The sequence below is a fragment of the Equus asinus genome, chromosome 11, assembly GCF_041296235.1.
Source record: "Equus asinus isolate D_3611 breed Donkey chromosome 11, EquAss-T2T_v2, whole genome shotgun sequence".
NCBI classification, from domain to species: domain Eukaryota; kingdom Metazoa; phylum Chordata; class Mammalia; order Perissodactyla; family Equidae; genus Equus; species Equus asinus.
This window is the reverse complement of record NC_091800.1, coordinates 13,558,089-13,586,048: the sequence shown is the minus strand read 5'-3', so window position 1 is coordinate 13,586,048 and position 27,960 is coordinate 13,558,089. Positions and strand designations below refer to the sequence as shown.

General features: G+C 39.0%; 1 protein-coding gene across 5 annotated transcripts in view; it reads right to left on the bottom strand.

Moving 5' to 3' along the window:
* The window catches only part of FRY (FRY microtubule binding protein), a 407,136-nt gene that overhangs the window by 288,123 nt on the left and 91,053 nt on the right, over positions 1-27,960 (bottom strand). For 2 of the 5 annotated variants that reach the window (XM_070520474.1, XM_070520475.1), the window contains exons 1-2: positions 27,517-27,825; positions 17,594-17,749 (exon numbers count right to left, since the gene is read on the bottom strand). In XM_070520474.1, the coding sequence (XP_070376575.1) occupies positions 17,594-17,749; positions 27,517-27,721 (361 nt within the window). In that variant the 5' untranslated portion in view covers positions 27,722-27,825. Of the gene's footprint in view, positions 1-17,593; positions 17,750-27,516; positions 27,830-27,960 lie in introns of those variants that run through there. The other 3 variants (XM_070520479.1, XM_070520478.1, XM_070520476.1) reach the window with 3 other exon arrangements.

Below are 27,960 nucleotides of genomic sequence, written 5' to 3'. Positions count from 1 at the left end.
GAATCCTGAGGAAACAAAATGGCTTCCAGTGAACAGAGGACCAGCTTACTCAGTCCCCAGTGTAAGTCAATGAGGTGAAAATAGTGTGTCTATGAAAATAAAGGAGGCAAATATCTGTCTGACTTCCACGGCATTTGTACCTGTACCACAGGAAACAAAGTTAAAATCGGCTATATTTGGAAAGGCATCTGCTGTATATATACTCTTTAGAGAGGGAAAAGAACTCACCAGGTCAGCACATCCAACCTCAGCAGACCTCCAGATAAAGAAAACTGAGGACAGCAGGGTCTGTGTCTCACCCTACATCATATGATGGCATTTTGAGGCAGAATCAGGATTGGAATCCAGGTCTGGATGTTGCTTCAATTCTTTACCCATCCTCCAAAAGAGAACCCCAATTACAACTCCCACCTGATGAGGGACCTTAAAGGCTTGCCTTTCCCCTAGACTCGCAGGACTGATAAGACTTCCACTTTAAGGTTTCCTTAAAATTTCCAGAATCCTTTGCCAGGGTTATCCCACCACACTGCTTTTTAACAGGCCCTTTGGTTTCTAACATAATCACTTTTCCTAAGTTTATGTTTATCCCCCCAAGTGATATAAAATGTATTTCAGAGTGTCTTAAAATGGGGAAAAATAACCATCTAATTATATTTTTAAAATAAAAAAGTTTCAATCACAGTTAGAAACTGGGTGTAAACCTTAGTGTTAGGAATAGGGAGCTGGCGGAGCTGTTGCCAGTGGTTCTGGAACTCTGTATGCATAAACTGTATGTTATGCATCTCCCAGCAGGGCAGCTTATACTGACAATGGTGTGACTGTGCATCAGTGCGTGGTTCCGAGTGGTGGAGGAATGTGTTATCTCTGCAATTTCACAAGGGCACATTTAATCGGAAGGAATTTTAAATTACTCAGTGTTATTCCTCGGTTTGGCTAAAAGCCCACTGTGTACCTTAAATATACGGGCCTTTAAGTGAGCAACATGTAGATTGTAGCAAAGCATTAGAGACATTGGAAAACACGGGTGTAACTTAGCCCAGGGGATAGAGTCCCATGCCAGATTTTCTAAAGGGAAAAATGACTGCTGGAACAGAATGTTTCAGGTGAAGCGTTTTAACTGGGATTTCTAGTTTTACCCTTCCAGGAATCAGTCAGGATTCATCTCCCTCAACCTACAAAGTAAGTCACTTATAATTAAAAACTTGGCAGTGGTCTTGACTAAGGAGTGGATAAGGGTAAAAGCAGCTTTGTTAAGAAAGAAATACAAAATACCCATTATTAAGAAAAAGAATGGAAATTTTTGGGGTAATTTGCTGAAACCAACATATTCATTTATTACACAATAATTTTACTTCATGCTCATACATGTCTTTTAAAGAAAATTTCCATGGTCACTTTAGGAAGTGTTCTTAAGCAAAGAAAGAAAATTTATTTTTATAATATAACTGCTATAAAATATTTATGCTAACGTTTAGTGAATATTACTGTAAAAACTTTCATCAGGCCCTAAATCCTTGTCAGCTCATGTTTCAGTCCATAATAATCACAGAATCTTATAGTTAGAAGGAAACTGAGGCCTGGAGACTGGCTGTTCTAGATAGGGGTCCTGACACGCACTGATCCAAAACATGGTATTATGCATAGTCCTATCAAAACATTAACACGGACATGAAAGGATAACTACAGGAAAATGATTGGCCTATGCAAATGAAGTTCCAACTTCTGGTTTCTACAGCATTGTGGAGAAAACAACATGAAAACAGTCCTGTTAAAATCACTGAGGTATGCTGGCTAAAGCACAGTACACTATGTTTAAGACATGCAGAGCTAAGTTTGTAAGGAAGAGGGGGAAATCCCGGGGTTCCTGAAATGCCCCAGGAACTGAAAACCAGCGAGAACATGAGGTGACATGATGGTGGCCCTAGGAGAAAAGGTTGGGGAGCAGCGGCTGGCCTTGGGAACCTAGAAGCTTGGGCTGTAAGGCCCATGTGGAGACAGGAACAAAGACCTTGGGCTCATGACAAGATATATTTTTGTGGATATATACACATGTGGTAAACTACTAAAACATTTCATAAGAATGAAGTCCACCAATGTCAGGAACCAATGGTTATTTCTTGGGAGGGAGGAAAGGGGAAGGGATGGAGACAGAGATTTAGCTGTATATGCAAGGTTTAATTTCTTAAATTGTGAACTTCTATTTTATTTTGAGGGTGGGTACATAAGTGTCTGTTATAGTATCTCTATTCTTTTCTGTTTGCAGAGCTTCATAATTATTTTTTCTAGTTTAAAGTAAAAAACCTCCAAAGCTATATAAACCACAAATAAAACAAAGGAAATAAATGTAACGAGTTAAAGGAAAAGGCACATCCATCCTTGAGAGAATCAAGGAAATTGGTATTCTGATCTGATGATGAACAGCTTAGAGATCTACATGGAAGGTGACAGGTTTCTTCCTAATCAATGTTCAAACTTTATAAGAGTGGAGGTGCTGTTTAAACGATGGAGGGGTGCCAGGAAAACCACAAAGAACAGCTCTACGGGAGGCTCAGCGTTTCAGCAATCTTTGAGTCTGAAAATGACAGGAGAACGAGGAGGAGCCTTGGAGTAGATCAGCGTAGGAAGAGCTGAGAGCGTTGTTGTTGTTACTGTTGTTTTTTTAGTTTTTGTTTTTTAAGAGTCCTCATCCAGCATTTGCAATATGTAATTGTATTTTACTGAATTACATACACACACACACACACACACACACACACATCCCAAATGGAGTATACAATACCTAAAACAAGGGACAAATTAGGATTCTAGGATTCCTACTAAATTGTAATTTCTATTTTATGCCAAATTTATCTTCTAAAAAGATTTCTAGGAAGCACTTTGGAGGCCAAATGAGAGTTTCATAATAAATTTCACATGTTCTAAAAAATGGCAGGATCTACTAAAAGACAATACTTCAAAATCTCTATGTTATAAAATCTGTTTCTTCATTATGTGAGTTATAATTATGATATATCTAGGAGTAAAACAGAAACCAACATGAGAAAAACGAGATGACCCAAAGAAGAGACTAAATGTCAACACATGCACAATAACTAGTCAGTTTTGTAAGGATTAGAAATGCTGGTTCTTTCACTTTCTATTATATTTCTGGCGAGTTCCTGACACACATTATTCCTATTTTTTCTGTACCTCTCTCACTTTTGGGTAAAGCTATGTTTCCTGTATACTTTTCTCCCACTTCTTACCTCTCTAATTTCTCTTACCCAACACACTGTCCTGCCGTAGGCAATCTCTGGATTTTCTCCCATGTGATTACCTCCTACTAATCATTACACATCCAACTATGCATAAACCACAAGGCAGGGTAATCATATCATCCTCCTTTTACATGAGGAAACTGGAGCTCTGAGAGGTAAGATTACTTGTCCAGGGCCAGATAGTAAGTGATAGATACAAGTTTCAAATCCAAATCTTTCTGATTCTAAAGCATATGCTCTCCATCCCACTTATGCCTTCACTTCCCAAATATTTACTCAGCACTCCTCATGTGCCAAGTACCGTGCTCAGTGCTTGACATATAGTATTGAGCATAATCTACAAAAATAGCAATGATCCCCAGCCTCATCTAGACGACAGTCTTCTCTCTGAAATGTTTCAAGAACACGGCTTGAAGCATTGATCTAAAATGGCTCTGGAGCCACCTGTGCCAGGAAAGAGACATATGTGACACTAGCTATGGGTTTTTGTTTTCAGTTCCTGAGATTTTCAGCATAAAGTCCCCCAGGACCACTGAAACAATGCAGGCAAGTTTTGCAGTCTGGGGCTACTCCCTCTCTTCCACACAGACCTCTGATGAGGTACATGGCCCCCTTTTGGCAATTTCCTCCTGACTTTTATTTGCAGCCATGATGGTTGCCAGTTTTCAGCAGATTTTATTCTGTATTATAATGTGGTGTGGACTACGGGTCCTTCCCCAGCCTGTACTCTGTCTGAGTTGTTGGATCTGGGGCATGTCCCCACAGGGCAGATGACCTAGTCAATGAGAGTCAACTCTAGGACCCCATCACAACCAGTCTTTTCTCCTACATCCCGGCCCTCTAGAAACCACAAAAATAGTGCTGAATGCCCGGGCCCCTTGATTATTTTACTGTTAAATAATTAGTCTGGCTTTCATGCTGAAATTCCCTTTCTGAAAAGCTAAGGAAAAGTAATTAAAAAAATCCCCTATATACACAAATATTTTCATCATAGTATTGTTAAAGAGAATCAAATGTCCAATAGCAGGTAATTGGCTAAGTATATCAACCCACATGGAATATTATCCACCATTGACTATTATCGTTATGAAGACAAGGCAGTGACATAAATGTGAATAAAATATAGTGTGTTAAGATAAAAATTATGTATATCAGGAGATAATAAAATATTTTAAATGAGAAAATGACTGAAGAAAATGAACCAAAATATTTACAGATCTGTGTTCAGGGTTTTAGGTGATTTTTTTTCTTTTCTCTATTAGTATAAATAGTAGAGTAAAAGACAGATTTGTAGCTATTCTTTCAGCACTGATAATTTTGTCACATTTTTTATGATTAGTAGTCATATGCCTTCAAATATAGGCTGAGTGTAAAGGACTCAACAAATCTAAGGTTGAGATCTGTCTACGTGGTGTGATCTTGGTCATTTTAACTCTCTGTTTCTCAATTTTCTCATCCATAAAAAGAGGAAAATACAGATATCGACCTCATAGAGTTGTTAAGAGGATTAGAGATAAGTGAATGCTTCCAAAACGTCCAACACCATCCCTGGCACAGGAAAGGAACTTGGTGAATGTTAACTATGAATCTTGTGTACACGTGTCAATATTTCATTTTCAGACCAGGATGAAATCATTCATACATTTGTCCACTTATTCATTCAACACATGTTTATTGAATCTCCCTAGGTGCCAGGCAGTGGTTTAGGTATTTTTAATAAAAAGATCAATTAGACGGTTTTTACCCTCAAGGAGCTCATTACCCAATGAAGGAGACAAGCAAATGACCAGAATGTTATAACCAAGGTTTGCAGAGGGCCCTAAGGAGTGCTTAGAAAGGGAATCAACTCAGCATGGATGTCAAGGCAGCTTCCAAGAAGGGTTCATGCCTAAGCCAAGTTCTGAAGGAGCCTGGAAATTATAGGACAGGGAGGGCATTGGCGGAGCAGGGAAGGAAGAAATCTATTCCAGCTAGCGGGGACAGCACACAGGTGAGGGAAGATGCATGAATGGTGGTGTAAGAGGTGCAGACGGAGAAGAACATGGTGCACTGCTTTCAATAACTGCTTAGAGATTGGTTTGCCTGGAGTGCAGAGATGAGTCTGTAAGTCAGTGGTTACCTAGATGGGCACCCACCTCAACTACTCAGGACCTCATGAGGCAACCTTATCATCTGAGCCAGGCCTTTCCAGAGATAAGGCTTCATGAGGCCAAACTGTGTCTGTGCATATCCATGTGTCATCTCTGAGAAATGCAGCCCTATGATCTGCTTGAATCAAACTCTAATAACACAATATCACATGTCAAATTAGATACAGACATTACCCACTGAACAATTGTGTCTTTCCAGCCATCAGGACGCTGCTAAACAAAAATATCTCTATGTGCATAAGAATAAATTATAACAAAAATTCCATCAGTGTTTCATCATTTTCAGTACCAAAAAAATGTGGTTGTTACTTTCTCTATGGGAGGTGACATTTTGCTGACATATTTGGCTACTTCACTAGATAAGAAATAACAGGAAATGTACCACAGCAACAGGATGAGGAGAAAAGAATTAGATGCTGCTACTTGATATTTTTATAGCTTTTGTTTTTCTTGAAAATAATTCAAAACATACAATATGATTAATCAAATGCAGGAGTCTGTAAAATTCCATTTCTTGGTGGTGTGGGGAGGTGGGAAACAGTTGCACTAACTGCTTACATCACTCCCCAGCTAGAAGCCTGGATCATCCCAGCTTCTCAGCTTTCCTATTTTACAAGCCAATAGATTTTTCTATCATCATGGAATATCTGAGTATATAGTTTTCATCTTCTAAAATTTGATGCATGGATCATAACTATAGTTTTATTTATCAAGGGTTAAACGTATTATCCTGATTATTCTAAAATATCTCAAGAATAGGTTTTAAAATTATTGTCATCCTTTACAAGCTACTGCATTATGATTTGTTAAGCAAGATACATAGTCCACATGAAATAGTCATTGCATGAAAACCTACATTCTCCAGTATTGATAGAAATTTGAATCTGGGCCTATAGAAACATAATTTTATAAAGAGGTCAGTGCCTTAAGGGGAAAAAAGGGCTAGTTGAAATTCCTTTTTCTATTTTCCTTTCATAATCTCTAAACATAACATTAAACTGTCATCATGAATGCACACATATATTTACCTAACTGTAAATCTGTCAAATTAGAGCCATTTGGAGAAGATTCTCACAGAATTTTTAAAAACCCTCAGAGCTGATAACAAAGCATTGGCTCAAGAGCCAGGAGACAGAAATTATTTTTATCACTTTGTTCCAAATTTACTGAATAACGTAGAACCAATCAGTATGCTAAAAGTGACCTTCCTCCTTGCCTAATTTTAGGGGAATATTCTGGGAATCAGAAAATAATTTTAGGACACTTAGGACAGCTTGTTTGAGAAAGATAAACATAAATGCAAACAATTCCTTATATAGACCCTGTCTAATGTGTATTATTACTGAAGAGCAGGAGTTAAAAGAAAAACCCCAACAGACCCAGAGATTTAAAAGATTGGCTTGTACCTTTCCTAGTCTATATTTCAGTTGGTAGTATCATCATCCACTAAGCTGCATAATCTAGTAATGCTGATTAGAGGTAAGGGGATGGGAAAAAAAGAAACTAAGTCTTATTAGTTGCCTGCTATGCACTAGGCACTTACATGTGTTATCTCTTTTAACCTTCACAGCGGTCCTATTTCATAGATGAGGAAATGAAGTTCAGAATGGCTAAGAAACTCACCTAAAACAAGAGTTATTGGAATCTACTTGTCTATTTCTTGATTCTGTATCTTCTCCATCTTCACATCCCTGGCACACGTTCCCAAAAGGCTATTGAGCCTTAAAATTGTATCTCCTAAATATTTTTTGAACATATGCCTCTGTCCTCATTCAGGCCCTTACCATTTCTCACCTAGTCCAATACACAGGTTTCTAAAGGTTTACCTGGATATGAAGTTTATTTTCTTTTGTACAAGGATCTGAGATCTTGAGTTTTTTTTTTCTAAAACACAAAGCTGCTTAGGTCATTCTTGTTGTATGTCTTTCTTCCTCCCTGGATGATGAGTTACTGATGAGAAAGGGTGACATCAGCAAGATGATGAACTAGGAATCACCAGGCCCTTGTTCTGCCATTGAAATACCAAATGAACAACAACATATGGACCAAAGTAGTTTTGTGGGAAGTTGTTAAGAAACTGCATTAACCAAGTGAATGCCTAACCAAGAAAAAGCCACACTCAAAACAACAGGACATTTTGTGGGATTTTTGCTTGCCCTTACTCCACCCACTCCCCAGTGCAGCACAATCTGGTCAGGAGGATGTCACTCAATTCCTGGTCCCTCCCTCAGGGTAGAAGGAAAGAGTAGAACTTGCTTGCAACATTCTGGCTTGTCTGAGGGACTGGTTTCTGTCTGACCTGACTCAGAGTGTTGATGGGCATGGTGGCATATTTTGGATATCAGGTAGGAGGCTGCTGAAAGCAGTGGTTGGTGCAGCAGCCTATGAGAGCTTCAGGGGACTGCAGACTCATGGGCATCTGGAGGCAAGAGATTACAGGCAGAGGAATACAATAGAACATCTAAGGTCCCGAGAATGAGCAGGGATGAGACTCAGAAAAATCAAGAGATTTAAAAGCAGCTGTGTATACAAGAGGATTAAAGAAAAAAAAGCATATGCATAGGTCCAGGGAAGACATATCCCCAGAAAAAATTTGAGAGGACTTTGAGCCTTCATGCCAGGCTGATTAGTAAAGATCTTCCTATGTATAAAGCCAGTTCACAAAGACTAGATGGTCTTTTCAAATACTCAGTTTTCAACAAAAGATCACAAGCATACAAAGAGGTAAACGTGGCCAATTCAAAGGAACAAAATAAAGCTCCAGAAACCAACACTAATGAAACACAGGCCTTGAACTTATTTAACAAAGACTTTAAAACAATTTACTTAAGTATGTCAATGAGATAAAGGAGAACACAGACAGACAACTAAATGAATTCAGGAAAGCAATGCATGAACAAAATGAGACTATCAACAAAGAGATCAAAATTATGAAAAAAGAACCAAACAGAAATTATGGAGCTGAGAAAAACAATAACTGAATTGAAAAATGCACTGGAGGGGTTCAACAACAGATTCAAACAGATGGAAAAAAGAATCAGAAAATCTGAAGATAGGTCATTTGAAATTATTGAATCTGAGGAAAAAAAGAAAAAAGAATAAAGAAAAGTGAAGGGAACCTATAAGACTTATGAGATACCATCAAACAGATCAATATATGCATTATGGGAGTCCCAGAAGGAGAAGAGAGAGAGAATGGGGCAGAGAATTTATTTGAAGAAAAAAGTGGTGAAAATGTTCCAAACTTGAGGAAAGACATGGATATACACATAAAAAACTTAACAAACTCTAAGTAGGGTAAACCCAAAGAGACTCATACTGAGACATATTATAATTAAACTGTAGAAAGTCAAAGACAAAGAGAGAATCTTGAAAACAGCAAGAAAAAAGTAACTTGTCATATACAAGGGATCTTCAATAAGATTATCAGTGGATTTCTCAGCAGAAATCTTGCAGGCTAGAAGCCAGTGAGATAATATATTTAAAGTACTGAAAGAAAAAACTGTCAATCAAGAAGAGTATTGACAGCAAAACTGTTCTTTAAAATTGAGAGAGAAATTAAGACATTTCCAGCTTTTGTAAGCTGAGGGAATCAAGACTAGACCTGCCCTACGAGAAATGCTAAAGAGAGTTCTTAAAGTTGAAACAAAGGGATGCTAGACAGTAACTTAAAACCATATGAATATATAAGTCCTCTGGTAAGGATATGGACAAATATAAAAACTTGAATTACTGTAATTTTGGTTTGTAACTCCACCATTCAATCTTTTATAAGACTCAAAAGGCAAAAGCATAAAAAATACAGACATGCTTGTTTTATTGTGCTTTGCTTTACTTTGCTTCTCAGATACTGTGTGTTTTACAAGACTCCCCACCAGCAAAAAGCTTACAACTCACTGAAGGCTCAGATGATGGTTAGAATTTTTTAGCAATAAAGTATTTTTTAATTACATACATTGTTTTTTAGACAAAATGCTATTGCACACTTAATAGGGAGTATAGTGTAAACATAACTTTTATATGCGCTGTGAAACCAAAAAATTTGTGTGACTTGCTTTATTGCGATATTTGCTTTATTGTGGTGGTCTGGAACCAAATCCGCAATATCTCTGAGGTGTGCCTATAATTATAAATCTATGTTAATGGGTATACAGTATACAAGATGCAATTTGTGACATCAACAATGTAAACCGGGAGGTTGGGCAGAGACGTAAATGAGTAGAGTTTTTGTACACAATTGAAGTTAAGCTGTTATCAGTTTAAATTGATTGTTACAACTTTAGGATGCTTTATGTAATCCTCATGGTAACCACAAAGAAAACATCTATAAAATATATACAGGGCTGGCCCAGTGGCGCAGCGGTTGTTTGCACATTCCTCTTCATTTGGTTCGGATCCCGGGTGGGGACATGGCATTGCTTGGCAAGCCATGCTGTGGCAGGTGTCCCACATATAAAGTAGAGGAAGATGGGCACGGATGTTAGCTCAGGGCCAGTCTTCCTCAGCAAATAGAGGAGGATTGGCGGCAGACGTTAGCTCAGGGCTGATCTTCCTCAAAAAGAAATAAAAATACACCAAAGGATATGAGAGGGACATCAAAACATGTCACTACAAAAAACCAACTAAATACAAAGGAAAACAGCAAGGAAGGAAACAAGGGACAAAAAGCTATAAGACTTATAGAGAAACAATTAACAAAATCACAATAGCAAGTCCTTCCCTATCAGTAATTGCTTTATATGTAAATGGATTAAACTCCCCAATGAAAAGATGTATATTGACATAACGAATTTAAAAAAATAGGATCTAACTATATGCTTTCTACAAGACACTTACTTTAGATCTAAGGACATCAACAAGTAGGTTGAAAATGAAAGGATGGAAAAAGATATTCCATCCAAATAGTAACCAAAGAGAGCCGGATTGGTATACTAATATCAGACAAAACAAACTTTAAATCAAAAACTATTACAAGAGACAAAGAAGGGCATTATATAATGATAAAAAAGGTCAATTCACCAAGAAGATATGACATTTACATATGCACCAAACATCGGAGCTCCTAAAAATGGGAAACAATCGTTGACAGAGTTGAAGGGAGAAATAGTATCAGCGGACTTTAATACTTACAAGCAAGTTCTAGTCCAGTGTCTGGCGTGTAGTAGGTACTCAAAAAGTGTGTGCAGAATGAATGAATGAATGAATGATCTGGTGTGTGAGTCTCCTATGAATCACAGCCAGGGGGGAGGATCAATGTGGAAAAATGATCATAACAATAAAGATTACCAGATTTACTAATATAGAAATGAAGACTGAATTAGGCAAGGTGATCCTAGTCAATGATATAAAGGTCAAAATTAGTATTTGGGGACTCCTTGGAAAAAGTATACATTTTTAAAGGCGTTCAGAGGGATAAATAAGACATATTGCACTTAAAACAGTGTCAATGGCTTATATGCCTCTGGGTATATCAATGCATTCATATATAATATTAACAATTTAAAGATGAGAGTAATATAGGCATAAATCATTGTAATGGGAAGGACACTAGTTATTGTTAGGTATTGAAGGTTATCTAACTGTGAAGATTAGTGGAACCAAGCTCTCTGTATTCCTGCAGAAAAACCTAACTGGGGTTCACTTCCCTCAACTATTGTTCAACTTCATGACAGTGAAAGTGACTACAGGTAGAAATGATGCTCATGCTGGCCTGGGCTTTCAAAGAACTTTTCCAGTTTTTACCTGAGTTACCCTTGGAAACCTCAGCGTGTGCAAACAGAACTTCTGCAGACTGGGAATTCCCAGATAGGAGAGGAAGACAAGGTGAGTAAAACTAAAAGGATTTGCACAGCATTTTTATGGGGACTTAACTACTTCACTTTGGGCAGACAAACTTGGGCCTTTGGAAGAAGCTGTTGATGGAAACAAACAGCAGATTAAATCCTTCTCTGGGCTGATTAGTGTTGCTGCAACAACAACAACAACAACAACAATCATTTTGCATGAGCAAAGATGGCAGCTCCTAATGTGGCCAAACATCCAGAAATTGTGGCAAAAGTCATGAGAGTGGCTGGGAGAGAAGGTGTGAGTGGATGATGAAGGCACCGCCACTGTCAGAAAACTTGAAGCACTGAACTGCTGCAGTATCTTCATACAAGCAAATTCCCAACTGAAACTCCTATAACTGCAGTGGACCTTTAAGTCCTTACCTCATTTCTTCTACTCCGGTAAACAGAAAGATAAGATTCCCATTTTACTGATAAAGAAACCAAGAGATAGAGTTCACACAACTAGTATGTGTCCCCAGAGCCAACAGATTTTGTTCTTCCTGATCACTTTAAACTTTGCTCTCCTCTTAAAATTCACATAATTAAATAGCCACGTTATTCTCTATGTATGCACTTTGGAATTCCAATCTGTTGACACAATGACTCTCTTCTTCTATATAATGAATATTGGGTAAATTCCTCTTAAAGAAAAAAATCAGACAGCAGATATTTAAGTAGCAGCACCTTTTTCACACTCACTAGAAAGACTTAAAAATGAACCAATTTATTTCTTCTGAGTAAAGAAGCACAAATACTACATCTGGAAACAGGCAGTACACTAGAACTTTGGGGCCAGAAACACCATTTGCGATTAGCCCAGGAGGATCTTCTTCAGATGAGCAAACTGACCCCCAGGGAGGAAAAGTGAGCTACCCCAAGTCACCCTGTCAGTCACAGAGCCTGGATGATAATGCCCAGGTCTTAGTGTAACTTCAATAAAAGTGATTACTTCACCTTTACCTTGAGGAGAAAATATAGCTCACTCTGTAAGTCATCTCTCTCTCAAAATGAAGAGATTTTTAAAAGAAAGAAAAAAGTAGAGTGCTGTTTGATAGTCATAGCTAATTATCTATATTCCAGTTACCCAGAGCATACCCCAAGCCTAGAGAAGATGGCACCAACCCAGAGAAACCAGCCTAATAGTGGCACCACACCTCAAATGACTAATGTGGAAATACATAGATGATTATGGACATGACAAATCAGGAAGGCTAGACTCACCAGGAATAGGTGTGGGAGGAACTGTTATTAAATATTTATACAGCACTGATGTACAATAAACGTAAATTGTGCCAAACATATGAAGTCCTTGCCCCGAGGAGTTTGCTTTTAGTTGTAAAGCTGGTTATTCCTGAGATATGTTATGTTGCTTCTTCAGGTAAACAATCCATTCCACACATCAAAGAACCATCATTTCAATGAGCTTTCTTGGGAATAAGACTATACCTGATGATGTAATGCAAAAGTGGCATATATTTCTCAACATATTAACAATTTTAGGAAATTCACTTTTATTCTCTGACAAGTTTACGGTTACCTCTTTTTGTTGAGTCTCTTTTCATTCTTTCTACTTAACTCTTCTACATTGTTGCACAAAACACAATTATATTCCCTGTTATTGCAGAATACATAAGGACACCAGCCAGAGTAAACTGCATTAGAAAGTTCTGATTTTGTAAATCTGTATTAGCCAGAAAGAAATTGTTAAATAATTGGAGCCAATCATGTATGTAGAAACAAAATACATTAATAAAGAACACTGATTCAAAAACATTATGCAACTTGATGGACATGGGAAGAGCTGACATCAGCTTTACAGGATACAGTAAGTGGTGAAAGGGAAGTGGAAAAATGATGTTGCCTTAGATGGAAAAAGATTTTATTTAGCTCAGATGATGCTCAGAGGATACTGTATTATACTTATCACTTACTTAAATCTGCAAAGGATTTAAAGTAGCTAGTAATATAAGCAAAAAATCCTGTCAAACTGGGATATATTAAGACAAGAGCAAAATAACAGGAGTCTAGGTGATAAGGGATTTGGAGAGAGGAGAGAAAACTACTTTTGCAGGAAACTAATACTAAGACTATCACTTCTTAGGAAATAATTTAGCTTTGTGTATGTTACTGATGGGTAAGACAGATCAGGCAGTTAAGACAGACAGTCAAGCAAAGCATTCACTCATTCATTCATTTATTCATTCATTCATGGGATACATAGTGTCTGCCTTCAAAAGGCTTGGACAGAAAAGAAAAAAAAAAGAAGATAAGGGGCTGGCCCCATGACCGAGTGATTAAGTTCCTGCGCTCCGCTTCGGCGGCCCAGGGTTTTGCTGGTCTGGATCCTGGGTGCAGACATGGCACCGCTTGTCAGGCCATGCTGAGGCAGAGTCCCACATGCCACAACTAGAAGGACTCACAACTAAAATATACAACTATGAATTGGGGGGATTTGGGGAGAAAGAGCAGGAGAAAAAAAAAAGAAGATTGGCAACAGTTGTTAGCTCAGGTGCCAATCTTTAAAAAAAAAAAAAAAAAGGCTTGAAGCCTGGGCAGGGAGCGTGGTGATAACAACAGATATACACAGAATTAAATACCATAATAGCATGATGTGCAAAGACCTATGGAACCAAAGGTGAGGTACAACTAAATTATCTGGGGGTGGGAGTATACGGGACAGTTTGAGAGATAAGGTGACACTTGGACTCAGCTTTTAAATAGAATAGGACAGTCAGAGAAAAGCAAGGTGGGCAGATGAGGAACCTGTGCGAAGACCCACATCAATGAAAGGACCGCAGGGCCAGAGAGCAGGCAGTGGTTCGGTGTGGCTGGAGCAGCATGTAGAATGGCCAGAGGCAGGAACGAAGCCTTCCATCTGAGTATGGGGCCAGAATGGGAGGGTTCGTGGGTCTTCAATGCCATATTCAAGAGTGTAGGCTTGATTCTGAAAGAAAGGGGCTTAAACGCGAGAGAGGCACTATCAAAAAGAAAATGCAGGGTGTTATAGAATACCTCAATGTTTAATAGAAGAAGATCTGTCAGTGGATGAAAGGACTACGTTGGGGATGCAGTTCTAGACTCCAGAGGGGATCTTCAAAAAGCAGAGATTCTTGGTATCAGCTACCATTTTTATCCTACTTTACAGAGGATACTTTAGGGTATACGGGGTAGCTGAATTACTTAGCTAGATTCACAGGCTGCTAATGGAAGAGGGGAGAGCAGAACACAGCTCTGGCTGGGGCATAAGCATTCTCCTGAGCACTCACTTTGGGCGGAGATCATTGGATAATGTTTCAGGGAGACAAAATAGAAAACTTAGCTCTTCTATTAGAAGAGCTAAGAATTAAGGTAGAAAGATGACAGAAAAATGACAAAAGACAGTAAACTTAATAGGAAGAATGGTACAGATATATTTCTTTACACAACAGAGTTGATATCTTCCTGAGAAGTGCAACATATTTTTGTCAAACAAATTATTTAAAATGTATTATATAAGAGAATTTATTAATTCATAGTATGGATAATTTATACACTTTATAACGACACTCTGATAAGTTTCTGATTTTTATTAAATTATCTTTCAAAAGCAATACAGTTATACTGTAAACTGAGTTGAAAACAAAGCTCCCCTCATTGAATAATGCTGCCCAAATTAATGTGAACTTATCACAAACTACTCTGGGTATTAAAAACATAAAATAAGTTGGAAGTCTGCTAGCCCAAGATGGACTTACTTCCTGATTCTTTAAGACCGTCTTCTGTTGTACACCACTGGAAGATGGTAAGCAAAGTTCCCTGGGTTGTCTGAGAGCAAGCTTTGTCCTCTATGTGACTTCGCTACATGGATCACTGAGCCCGTTCAGGTGAATACAAACATGTTTCTGACAAGAGAAATCCTCTTAAGACAGGAAATATGAGTCTTATCCCCTACTAATGAGTCTACCAAAGTTTTAACTGACGGAGCTTCTAACAAGAGTGATTTTGGCTTACACTATAAGATGGTCTGAGCAATATGCTGATGGGGACACGTTTAACTCCAGTCATAGTGGGGTCATTCCAGGGCTTTGTTTAGAACACATGTTTCTACACGTAAAGGAGAGAAAAAAAACCCTGCTATCTATACTCCAACTGCCTCCTGTAGAGGATGAATTTTGTTAGACTACAGAGTTTCTCAAAGAATAAGCTGAAGAGCCCTCCATCAGAATCAAGAACGATTATTAAAAGCAGATATTCCTAGGCCAATCTAAAACTTGATGAACCAGCATCTGAATTTAATTTTTATAAGATTTGCAGATGGTTCTCATGTACCCTTATCATGACCATGGGCTTAGAGGAAGTAGTCTCAGATGGCCCTTTGATTTTGATGAGCAGCTTGACTGGTTTTGGATATGCAATGATAGGCCTGAAGGAGAGATTGGGAGTAGGAGCTGGAAAGCTCAGAATTGCTCTATACAATAGAGGGAGAAGAAAATTAAATTCTGACGACATTCTGGTCGAAAGGAATTCGAAACGATAGAGGGGAGAAGAAAAGGAGAAAGGAGTCACCAAGATGGCCAGAGGCTGAAGAATACTGGTAGAGTAAGTGTTGAGGAATCCCAAATGGTAGGGTGGCTGTTAAGGCTTTTAAAGTACAGGGACATCTAATATTAAGTCAAAATTGTTTGTGCTCATCGACTATCTAAATCCTAGATTCTCCTGGTCTCTCCAGACATCCAGTAGAGTTTGCTATACATAAAGAGGCTTTTATGGTTGAGTTTTTGTTTGTGGAAATCAAGGAAGTTAGTTGAACTTCACTTCTGAATCCACACAGTACAGAGTAGAGACAGCATAAGATGACAATGAGAAAATCCATAAATGGCAAAAAAGAACAAACAAAGAAAACATCAGCAGAAGCATAAACTTAAGCACAAGAACACGTGTCCCTGAAAAGTGATAGAAACCTTGGGGTTTGGCCTGGGACTTTCTACAGGTGTTGGCATGGAAACTGGGTCAATCTTTATTGAAATTTTAATAGCAAGGTGCTCCCCGCTGATATTTGGGTTATATGAGGTTATATGATCTTCATTTCCTTCTATTACTTTAAAACAAAACAAAAAACCATTCTGTATTTTCAAATCTTGTGCTTAGAAGAAATTGGCTTTTAAAAAAAATTTGCTTTGAGCTCTTCTAGATTCCTTTTCCCAAAACAATGATTATTTATTACATATACCTTTTGAAGTATGGAATGTTCTGTTAGACAACTTTTTAAGCTGAGGATCACACAAAACAACAGAGTGACCTACTTTTCAGCAGCTAAATTGAGCCCTGACAACCCTAAAAATTAATACACTTCCCAAAATGAGCAAAATATTCACTTTTCAAAGATAGATGCAGGCACATAGCTGTTCTATATGCATATTTAGGCCAGATTTACTGTCTACCTTCATTGCCCCTTTAATCAAGAGATTTATTAACTGGTTTTTAAATAGGGATTTGGCTATAATCTGTGTTGGAAAAAAAAGATACACTTTTTTGTTCAATTACTAAAATATATGTTGTAAAGCTGCTTTGGGTTATAACTTTCTGAATATGAGGATGGAATAAGCTTCAGAGAATATTTGGTGAAGGAGAGAGAGCTTGAAATTGAGAAGTTGTGAAATCTTATCCTGTCTCAAATTTGCTCACTTAACATTTAACAGATTATTTTCCACGTGCCTCAGTTTCCTCACTGTGACATGGGAATAACAACAAATCTCAGTCTGTGAGGTCAATGAAAATTTAGCAGACATTCACCTCTCAAAAGGAACATAGCCCTAGGCCTTTTCCCCCAAAAGAAACTGTTTCTACAGGGTCCAGGTTTCCCCTGGATCAGATCTTGGAGGAGAATCACGTTCCCTGTGTGCTCCCTTGAACTAAAGTTACCTTAAACTGAAATTCCCTCTCTCTCACTTGATTGCTTTTGTCAAACAAACTGATTTTTTCTCTCTTAAGGACAGAATGAAAAATAAAACCCGCTGAGATCTTGATGCTGTGCACTAGGCTAGGCTCACCCCCAAGTTGAGTGTCTCCCCAACTGTGACTGACATGTCCTTTTTAAATCTTCCAACCTCACCTGTACCCACCCCCACCCTCCCACAGTGCCGGTACAGAATGGTGGGCACGTAGAGGTGGAATAAACACACGTTGGTGCAAGGACTGCTTGCCTCTGGGACCCTGTGGAAAGGAAAGCTGTGGGTGTCATTTTATCCTCACTTTCTTTGTACACAAAAATGACTCCAGAGGTTCTTAAACTAGGTTTCTGTGATGACCTCGTGGGGATTAGACCGGGAAGCGGGAGACCCTCAATGTAAGATGACTGCATAGGTCTGTATTTCATCACCTGAATGAGTGCATTGAATGAGAAGCTCTCTAAGAATTCTCTCAGATCCACAATTCAATGATTCTGATTCTCCATGGTGCTCACTCCCAAGTGACTTATTTTCTTGTCTAGGTTCTTCAACAGCACAACCACCAAGCACTTTTTGCAGTTTGAGCTCTGAAAAAAACAGCAAATCGCCAGGACATGAAGGCATAGCTGTAAGATTAATAATTAGTAGGGAATTAAGAATTAAACTTTTAAGGAAATGCCTTAAGTTTTCTATGATGCCCTATCGTTGATTAAAAGAACAGCAAGACCAAAAATATACCACTCTAATATAAGACAGCAAAGAGAAGCCAATTGACTCCTTTCTCTTCTCCACCCCCCCCCCCCCCCCCATAAATCCCCCAGAGGCATTGGTTGGGTAGAGATAAATAACCCGTTGTAGCTGTTTGGGGGAGAGGATGAAACAGAAACCCTCTACTCTTCCATCTCACCTTATTCATTCTTGTGTTAACTCATCATTATTTTCAATGCTTGGAAACTTTAAAGAACCTTTTAAAGAGGGAACCATTACTTATCAAATAAACAATGATTACGCTGCTCCTGCCTTCCCTCTTAACCATCTAGGTGGCATTTAGGGAGCTTCCGGACTTCCCACAGCCAAGCACGAAACCCAGTTCCATAGCTGCAAGTCATCTGCCTTGTCCATAGCAGTAAAATTTTCAAAATAAAATAAAAACCGCCTCACATATTCCCTGCTGTGGGAGGTGACTGTGGATGTGAGTGTTACATTATTTTCTTTTTACTTGTTTTTTCTTTAAATTCCTTCTGCTGAGCATGTTAGACAAATTCCTGATGGACGATTTTCTCTGTCCTTCCTCACCCCTACGAGCACCCAATTGATGCAGATTTTGCATTTCCGTTCTAGCTTGTCTGTGAGGGATAGCATTCTGGACCACTTCCTTTCTCCCTGCGCATCCATGTTTGTGCATGCGGGAGTGTCCGGTGTGGAAATCAGAAGATGATTTATTGCCAATAAAATGGCTTCTATCATTATAAATATTAGTTAAGCATGGTTCAGCACGCAGATTTTAGTCACCTACTTTTTGTTGCAGAAGGACTGAACAGCATGGGTCTATCTGAAACCACAAAGCCCTTTCTAATTTAGCAGAAATTAAGACAAAGTGTAAGGCTATAACTTTGGGATGTTTACAATTTTCCAAAACTGCATTTCTTTCAATTTAAATAATTCTGTAGTGGTTTGTGGCAACTTTATTAAAAGTAATTAAATTTGGCAATATTTCTTTTGAGAAGTTGCTCAACTGCTATTTATTTCGGATGGATGTGATTCAATAACAAAAGAAAATAAGTAGTTACGGTTTATCCTATTTCTGAATAATGAAATTTCTGTGCAGCACTAAGTATCATGTATGATATTCATCAACTTTTATTCATTGGACGTTTCTATATTTTACAATATTACTTGTATTGTTTGAGAGCTTTTATTTTTAAGGACTTAAAATGTTTCTCATTCATCCAGTTGACTGCTTCTAACAAGCATTGTGGCTTAGGCAGTTTAGGCTGCTACAGTAAATTGTCATAGACTCAGTAGCTTAGACAGTAAACACTTATTTCTCACAGTTCTGGAAGCTGGGAAATCTAAGATCAAGGGGCTAGCTGAGTCGATGTTTGGTGAGGGCCCTCTTCTGGTTTGTAGATGACCACCTTCTTGCTGTGTCCTTACATGTCAGAGAGAAAGAGAGATCAACTCTCTTGAGTCTCTTCTTATAATGGCACTAATCCTATTAATGAGGGCTCCACTCTCACGACCTAATTGCCTGCCAAAGCACCCATCTCCAAATACCAACCAATTGGAGATTGTGGCTTCAACATATGAACTTTTGGGGGACACAAACATTCAGTCCTTAGCATATTGTTACCCTTTAAAAAGTTGGTCAAGAGGTGTCAGGGAGAGTCCTAGGGTTTCATCCTATGGTTGTGATCAGGGGTTAGAAAAAAGACCTGGAGATGGGTAGTCTAGGCCTCTGCATTCTGCCTTTCTACCTTGAGAGATTATAAACGGGAACCAGAAGGAAGTCTATATTTAATGGAACTCAAATCCAGGTGCCATTAGGAGAGAAAAGACAGGTTCTCCTCCTGCCCAAGAACACATTGACCTTTGAGGGTGGGGGTGGCTGGGTGTGTTCAGGGGAGGGGTCTGGACAACAAGGGGCAGGGATGGGGGCCTGCCATGAATAGCTGCTCGCTGCTTCCTGCATATGAAACATGGAATAGTTTAAGAATAACTTTGATCTTTGAGGATCTTTTCCACTTCCTTTAAGTCAGTTGTGCTCGACTAGGGGATGAGATAAATATTCCATTTGGGGGAAATTTTCACAATGCTGTTAGAAAATTTCACAATGTAGTTAGAAGCCTGCTCCCAGCCAAGACTTACTAAATCAAATCTCCAGGGCCCGTGCCTGTGGATTCTGAAAACTGTCCTCCAATAATTCACATTTGTGCAGTTGATTGAAAACTAATGCCCTAAGTTATAAGCTAATATTCCCTTAGTTATACAGCAGTTCAAAAATCTCAAAAGACTGAAAACCCCTCATGAGCTGGGCCTTGGGGAGGGACATTCTACTTATAACCCTTTCCCACCTAGCTGTTTTTTAAAGGGTGCAGAAAAGAGGTACGAATTACAAAAAGTAATAACCCGCCAGCAAAGAAACCCTGATGAGGAGGACAATTAAGGCCCCCTGGGACTTTCCGGTAGGGAGATGCTTCATTGCCAATTAGGGCTTCTGTGCCAGATGACATGGTGTCAGTACTGCCTTTAGCTGACACAACAGGGAGACTTAAATATTGGTTGCCAGAGAAGCTTGAATGCCCAAATTAACGCATTCTGCTCTCCTACTAGAAAATTAGATATGAGAACAAATTACTGTGTATCAATGTCTTAACTATCAACCAGTCCTTTCACAGTGTTTTGTACCTAATAGACAGCTGCAAGATAGTTTAGATTTTTGTTGAATAGTCTTTCTTATGTATATCTTCCATTTACACTTGGGCACCTATTTCAACACTTAAAACTAAGAAATGTTTCTTTAAATTGTATCTTTCTTGCCCATAGTTACTCTACAGCGTCATCCAGTACTGATTATCCATTAAGATAATGTTAGTCTTTCTTAAGTATCAGGGCGGGAGAGCAGTGGGCTATTTGATAGCTGAGGGAGCACCATCGGTAAATCTGGTTCAGTGACAAAAGCACACACCATCTTTGTGGTTCCTCCCTCTCTGTGCTCTGAACTCCCAGGATGTTCAAAGGTACATCTGACAATCAGTTGTTCAGCACACAAAAAAATAACTCATACCCCACTCAGGGTGGAAGGGTTTTAAGACTGTGATTGAAAAATACGCTGACAATTTTGTAATGAGAATTTTTATATGCATGTCATCTAAAAATGACTACCCATTTAATCTCATTTTGTAAGCCCCTACTCCCAGATGTGTATTTTTCTATATTTTAAAGAAAAGCTGGAAGTATTCTACCTAAATTTTGAAGGCAAACATTCCCAAAAGAACGTTGGGGTATGGTCATTTCTTGCGTAATTGAGTAACTGGATGGTCATTTCCCCCAAAAATATTTGTTTAAAGTACATTATTTATCAAACAATTAAAAATCACCACTAAAGTATATTGAGTAAATATCAAATTATGTGAATGGAAAAATATATAATCTTTTCATAATCTGGATGTGAATACATATTTAAAGCATTATTTAAGAATGGGAAGAAAAGCTGTGTAGGAGCTCTCAAACCTCTAAAGTTATACATCTGCTATAGCTCAACAAATGGAAATGAACTGCTTTTGAAACAGGAGTGTTTAAGCCACTTCTCAATATACCTATACAGTAGGTCTTGAATTCAGAAGCCTGTATTTTTATTTTTTTTATGACAAAGAGAAAAGCCTGAAGTCAAGCCATAAATCTAAACCTTCTGCTTAACCTGGGCTCACCATTGGTCCCTGCATAAAGGCCAAACATATCTCCCCTTACTTATAAATTATACAAATAAGTATTCTAGTTTCAGCATTTTTGTTTTCCTTAAAAGTAACAGGGTTATCACTAATGTCCTCATTAAAAGTTTCTTTTTATTTCTTTTTAGAAATGAAAACAAAGCAAAACAAGAACAAAAATTTCATCCCCTTGACTAAACTTGTCCAATAAATTCAATTATTTAAGTAAACAGGCTACCTCAGTTTCTGTTGCATCAGTATTTTTGAGCAAGAAATGCCATAAATATTTTAAATCAAAATGTTAAATGTTGACTTTCAAAAGCCTAAACACTCCTAATATTTAAAAAGACTAATTTCAAGTAGTGAATTCATTTATAACCTTATAAATAAGTTATTTCTAAAAACCACAAGTGCAAACCAATTACCTTCCTATTTGAAGTTTTAGTTCAAAGAAAAGCTTAAGGGCCAAATTTCCAAAAGCAAGGCCTTAAACAGACAAAATTAGGCAAAAATATCAAACACAGCAAGGCTACAGTAAGTTTATAAGACACAGACATTGATGTTTCTAACACCGAACAATTTTCAGAGGCTTTCCACGACAATACTCTCAAGTTTAATGATTCATGTTGAGAAAACACATGGATATTTATATTACGAAGAGCTTCCAGGTCATCCTCTTTTTATGAGAAAATTAAAATTAATGGGTCTTTCAGTGGTGTCTCATTATACAGAATTTACATTAGCAGAGGGTCCGATTAACAACTCTGGATAACTTTCAAACCATGAAGATTTGCAAAAGTATTATAATTATACCCACTACCCACCCATTAGAAGAAAAAGTCCTAATTATGAAAACAAAACTTTTAATAGCACCAAAGAACGAGAGGCCACAGTCAATTCCAGTCCCACATCATTTCATAGTCATGCATCATCTCATTTGAGTTTAACACACCCTTGAAACTGGTGTTTTCATTCCCATTTCACAGATGAAGAAACAGGTTCTGAGAGATCAAGTGACTTGTCCTCGGTTACTCATTTACTGGGATGGGGATGAGAACCTGAACCCAGCTGTGAGGTGGGTAGTTACTTTGTGAAATTCTTTGGCTAAAATCCTGTCATGAGAGGAGAGGTTCAAACTCTTGCCTTTGAGGCCCCCTTTGCTTTGGCCCCTGAGCACGGCTGGCTTTGGAAGTGGCTGTTGAAGGTAGTTACAGGACCAGATGGGCAGGGGTGTGCCCACAGAGTGGTCATGACACATTTATTCTTGCACATCTTCTACCTTGCCTGACTATTTCAACACCTCTTAAGCACCTACCATATGCAAAGCTCTGTGGTGGGTGTTGTGGGAAATACCAAGGTGTACAGAAATGGTTCCTGGCATCACAAAGTGGAACCACTGAACCTATTCACAACCTACGGCAACTAAACACCATCCCAGAAAGTTCTCATTTTTTTTGGTGAGGAAAATTGTCCCTGAGCTAACATCTGTGCCAATCTTCCTCCACTTTGTATGTGGGACACCACCACAGCATAGCTTGATGAGCAGTGTGCAGGTCTGCACTGGGATCCGAACCCACAAACCCTGTGCCACCGAAGCAGAGCGTGCAGAACTCAACCACTACATCACAGGGCCGGCCCCTGGAAGTACTCTTTTTATAGCACGTCTTTAAGGAGGTCCTGATTAAGTTCTCCATGTCCCTTGAAGGCCCTGCTGAAATGTCATCAAAGGCAGCAGGGTTCCAGAACGACAGAATTCTAACAGGGAACATAACACTTGAGGAGGCACGCTTAATTACAGTGTTTTTCACTGTGCCTCTGATAAGCAGGCTCCCAGGAGGCAACCCAAACCCAACTGCCCATCCTCACAGACTCCTTCTGGCCACCCTAAGGAGGCCAGAATGCATCCAGTTGCCATTGTTCTAAAGACTACCTTGTGTTTCCAATAAAAACCTGCATGCAGCAAGAAAAAGAAGAAAGCACTTTTACTTTAGAAATACGTTTGATTATAAAAATGATTCTAAATAACTTATTTTTAGATTGTGGATTTAAAAAAAAATGCCTTTTGAACAGAATTGAGTTAAAAGTGAGAATCGAGGTTAGCCTACATGCTGGTGTATCCACCATGTGAGTCCTGACCAGCGCTCCCTGCTCCTCCTGGCCCTGAGCAGCCCTCAGCATGCTCATCCTCTGATTAAGCAACAGGGAAGTACATGGACCTGCCTGTTTCCTGAAGGCAGATGGCTCCTTGCTTTTCACAGCAGAGGACTGTAAAACCAGTAGGATATTTTAAGAACTAGCTGATTAAACTGACCAACTTGTTTGCGTGAGATGCTGAATGAACGACCCAGTACACCTGGCACCTGAGCCCCAATTCCTTCCAGGTGCAGGACGGGATGCTCCTTAATCAGACGTGCCTATGGGTGTGGTAATGCATCAGGACCACTTCTCTCTTCCCTTTGCTTTCTTTAACTGAGCTAAGCCCACTGCTAGGGAGCTGCTGGGGGTTCTTTCAGGAGGAGGGGGAAACCAGGCTAGCTGCTTGCTAGAGACCTACACTCTTATTGCCTGGCCTGGTGAGACCCAAGGCTGTAGAACCTCAACCAAGCAACTCAAACTAGCATTCTACTGATGAGCCTTCTTTAAGGGAAGAAAAAGTGTTAGTTTTTGATGTTTCTATGTAAATATGCTTTTAAGATATATTGATTTTCTTTTTTAAGATTCATTGCTGTGAGTATGGTGCTCCTTCATTCCTTTATTCAAGAGTTATTTACTGAGTTGTACAATAGGCAAGGCACCCTACTAGGAAAATTCTTTCCCATCAGCCTAGATCAGAAACTGTCTTATTTTTTGCTCTCTTCCCAAGGTCTAGAATAGTTCCTGGCATATAGTAGAATCTAGCACATTTTTCAATGAATGAATTACATGCTGAGACAAGGGATACCTGCATTTTTTCCCCCACCCGGAATTCTTATAGCGATGAAAGTCAGTATAGGGACCTTCTCCTTTGACAGTCTCTATCTGCAAACTAGTTCTTTTCTAGAGGCAGAAACAGGCCCCAAAGGATAGTCACAGCTTCACAGCAAATTAATTAACCATCACATTGATGAACACCTATTACATGCAATTCTTTCTTCTAGACAATTGGGCCATTCAAGGACGTATAAGATATAGGCCCTGTTTTCAAAGAGTTTCTATAAAAACAAAAACTTAATAGTCACCACAAAGTGTCAAAGTGATCACTAAACCCATTCACAATCTAAGAAAACTGAACATAATCCCAGGAAGTACTCTTTTTATAACTTTATGCAGTACTCAGCCCAAGGTGGTGGTAGGCATAAAGGAGAATTCAAAGAGGACAGCAGTGGAAGACTGAGTGATTGCAGAAGATAGAAGACTTGAATTGGGCCTTGAAGCCCAGGTGGAGAATGGAAGAAAGGGCATAACAGGAACGCAGGAGTGGGTGTGTGTGTGTGTGCTTTTTGGGAGAAGAGGGAGAATGGCATGAATAGAGTCTGGAAGCAGGCAGAGCATACAAGGTACACCAACAGTTAATTCAGTTCAGTACAATTTGAGTCAAGCGAATAAATATTTATTGAGTGCATACTATGTGCCAGGCATTGTGATAGGTACTAGGGATACAATGGTTAACAAGACTAATATGGTCCCTGGCTCACTGGCTAGTGGGAGATACAGACAAGTAAACAGACAATTACAATACAGTGTGATAAGTACTGTGATAGGGAAAAGTCCAGGTGTTATAAGAAGGACACAGAATGGACCCAACCCAGATGCAGGGGTCAGGAAAACTTCTGAGAAGAAGGGATGTCAGGCTGACACCTGAAGCTAAGGTAGGAATTATTAGGTGAAACTATGCAGGTAGTGTACCCAGCACCTACCCTAGAAGCGCAACGGGCCACAGGGATCTAAAGCTGCCTGAGTTTGTTGGAATGCAAGGGGCAGGTGTGCTAAGAGATGAGGCTGTGGACAGGAGCAGTGGCCAGATGATATAGACTCTTCTATCTCGCATTAAGGAGTTTGGACTTTATCCTAAGAGAGTGGTAACCACTGGAGAGTTTTAAGCAAGGGAATGAGACAAACAGATTTGCATTTTGGGTAGATAACTCTGCAGTGTGAGATGGCCCTTATAGGAGAAATAGGTGATAAGAACAGAAGGGTAATATGTAGCTAGATTCTTGAAGGTCTGTCCCTAACACAGTGCAACAACTAAATGAATATTTCACGAATGAATGAATGAACTGATCAACCAGTCAGTCATTCACAGGTCTGAAAACATGAGATCAGAGGTGAAGTATAGTTTTCTGTGCCTATGTAAGGGTCAGAGGCAATGCATATTGGAATACCGACATGTCCTCAAGTCTTGAATGTCATCAGACAAATGATAACGACAGTTGACAACAGAATGCAGTGTAATAGAGCGGAAACAGCTTCAATGCCAGAGTCAAAAGACCCACGTCTGAGCCCTAGCTTTTCGAGTTATTAATTTTGAAATGTACCTTAATTTCTCTGGCTCTCAGGTCCCACAACTACTATATCTGCTCTTTATGTGCAACTACACAGCAGCATAAAATGAGAATGGTAATCACAATCTATGCACCTTTCTGTTTTCAGGTGACGTTTAGGGGCTGTGGTGGGATTTGCAGCCCAGTGCGTTCTAAGTCATCCATCGTAAAAAAAAAAAAAAGTTAGTGTAACCCGCATGACAATGGAGTTGTGGTTTAGTCGAAAAGAATTTAGAAATCAAATAGCCGGTGTTGTTCAAACTTTGGGCGGTAACTCTTTAACCTGTCAACTGGAGACCCTGGTAGAGAGGTCTCTACTTGCACACTTACACCTGTGGCCCATTCTATCTGGGCTTTGCTTTTTTCTGCCGAGGAGTTTGACCCCAGGCCAACATCACTAAACCAAGAAGAAATTCATGAAAACAACAGCTTCCTTTAGAAATGTAATTTTCCACTTTTGGCCTTGAGTCTACATATTTCTAGATCATCTCCTGGCTACTTCCTAAAGCGGTATAAAGACTCAGCTGTTAGGGGGAGTCAATTTCATTTTTATGAAGTAAAACTTGATTGAATTATTTTTTTGTTTTCTATCATCATAGAGTCAGCCTCAGCAGTTGGGTCTAATCTATCATCTCTAAACACTCTAATAAATCAATCAATCACAACAAAAAGGCCACTGCCAGTTTCTCCAGGAAATTCCAATGCAAATAGTATTGAAATCAAGTTGACTAAATAATTCATCCTCGCCAGTGATCACTCTCCAGCAATCTCTCAGTTAGGGCTCCCTGTCACGGGCATCTTATATGGTCTACACCTCTGTAATATCCGGGCACGGACATCTAAAGCAGACATCAGAGTCCCTTCATCACGACTGAAATCCATGAGTCTTCTGTGCTCTAATACATTTCACCATCCACATTGTTTAATTGAGCCCTTTACTACAAATGGTTTTAGGCTCTGATGCAAGACAGGAATTTGAAGCATGCATTCGAGTATTTAATGGTGTTAATTTCTGGTGCACACAAACATCAGCTTCACTCAACAATCCAATAATCTAGCAAAATAAAGAGAATATGCCAGAGAATGAAATGCAGCATGGAATTCTTGAGGACTGCAAGCAAAGCAGTTTCACGATCCTGCTGTCCCTGACAAGTAATAAAATAGCTGCCTATTTACAGACCCCTAAAGATGTTACAACAAAGAAAGAAAATAAAAGAAAGAAGATGGGGTAGTTTCAGATCGAAAAACCATTCCATTTTTACATTCAAATATGTTTATTTGGCTACTTTAAGCTCTTACACTTGTCCCAAGTTAATTTTAAATGTAACACATCTGATTGTAACAAATGAAATATAGTCCTTGTGTTATTTTTAACTGGCAGGCATAAATTTAAACAATTCCTACCTGGAATTATGGATGGTCTCTTTTTCGGGCGCCTCAGGTGAACGGGTTCCAAGTTTTTAATGTTTCTTTGATGTCTTCCTCTAATGTCATTTCCTACAAGTAGTTCAGGCGGCAGACTGCTCCGTCTTGATGATTTGTAATCATTTTGAGATGAATTTAGTTTGTTCTTCGTCCTGGAATATAAATTGCTGTCATCAACTGCCATTGCAGGAGATACATTAGAGACTTTCAACAAAAATCTTTTTCAAAAGCCAAAACCAGAGGCAGCCACAGCCAGCCGTCTCCTCCCCAGATTCAGATGTTCTCATGCTTTACTCTGCACTTGTTTGGGAGGCTTAGCAAGTTGATAGGCGTGGACGTGAACAGGTGTAGAATTACTAAGTAGCCCCTCCTTTCAACAGCTAATAGCACAGGGGAGGAGAGATCCAAACAATCATTAGGTGC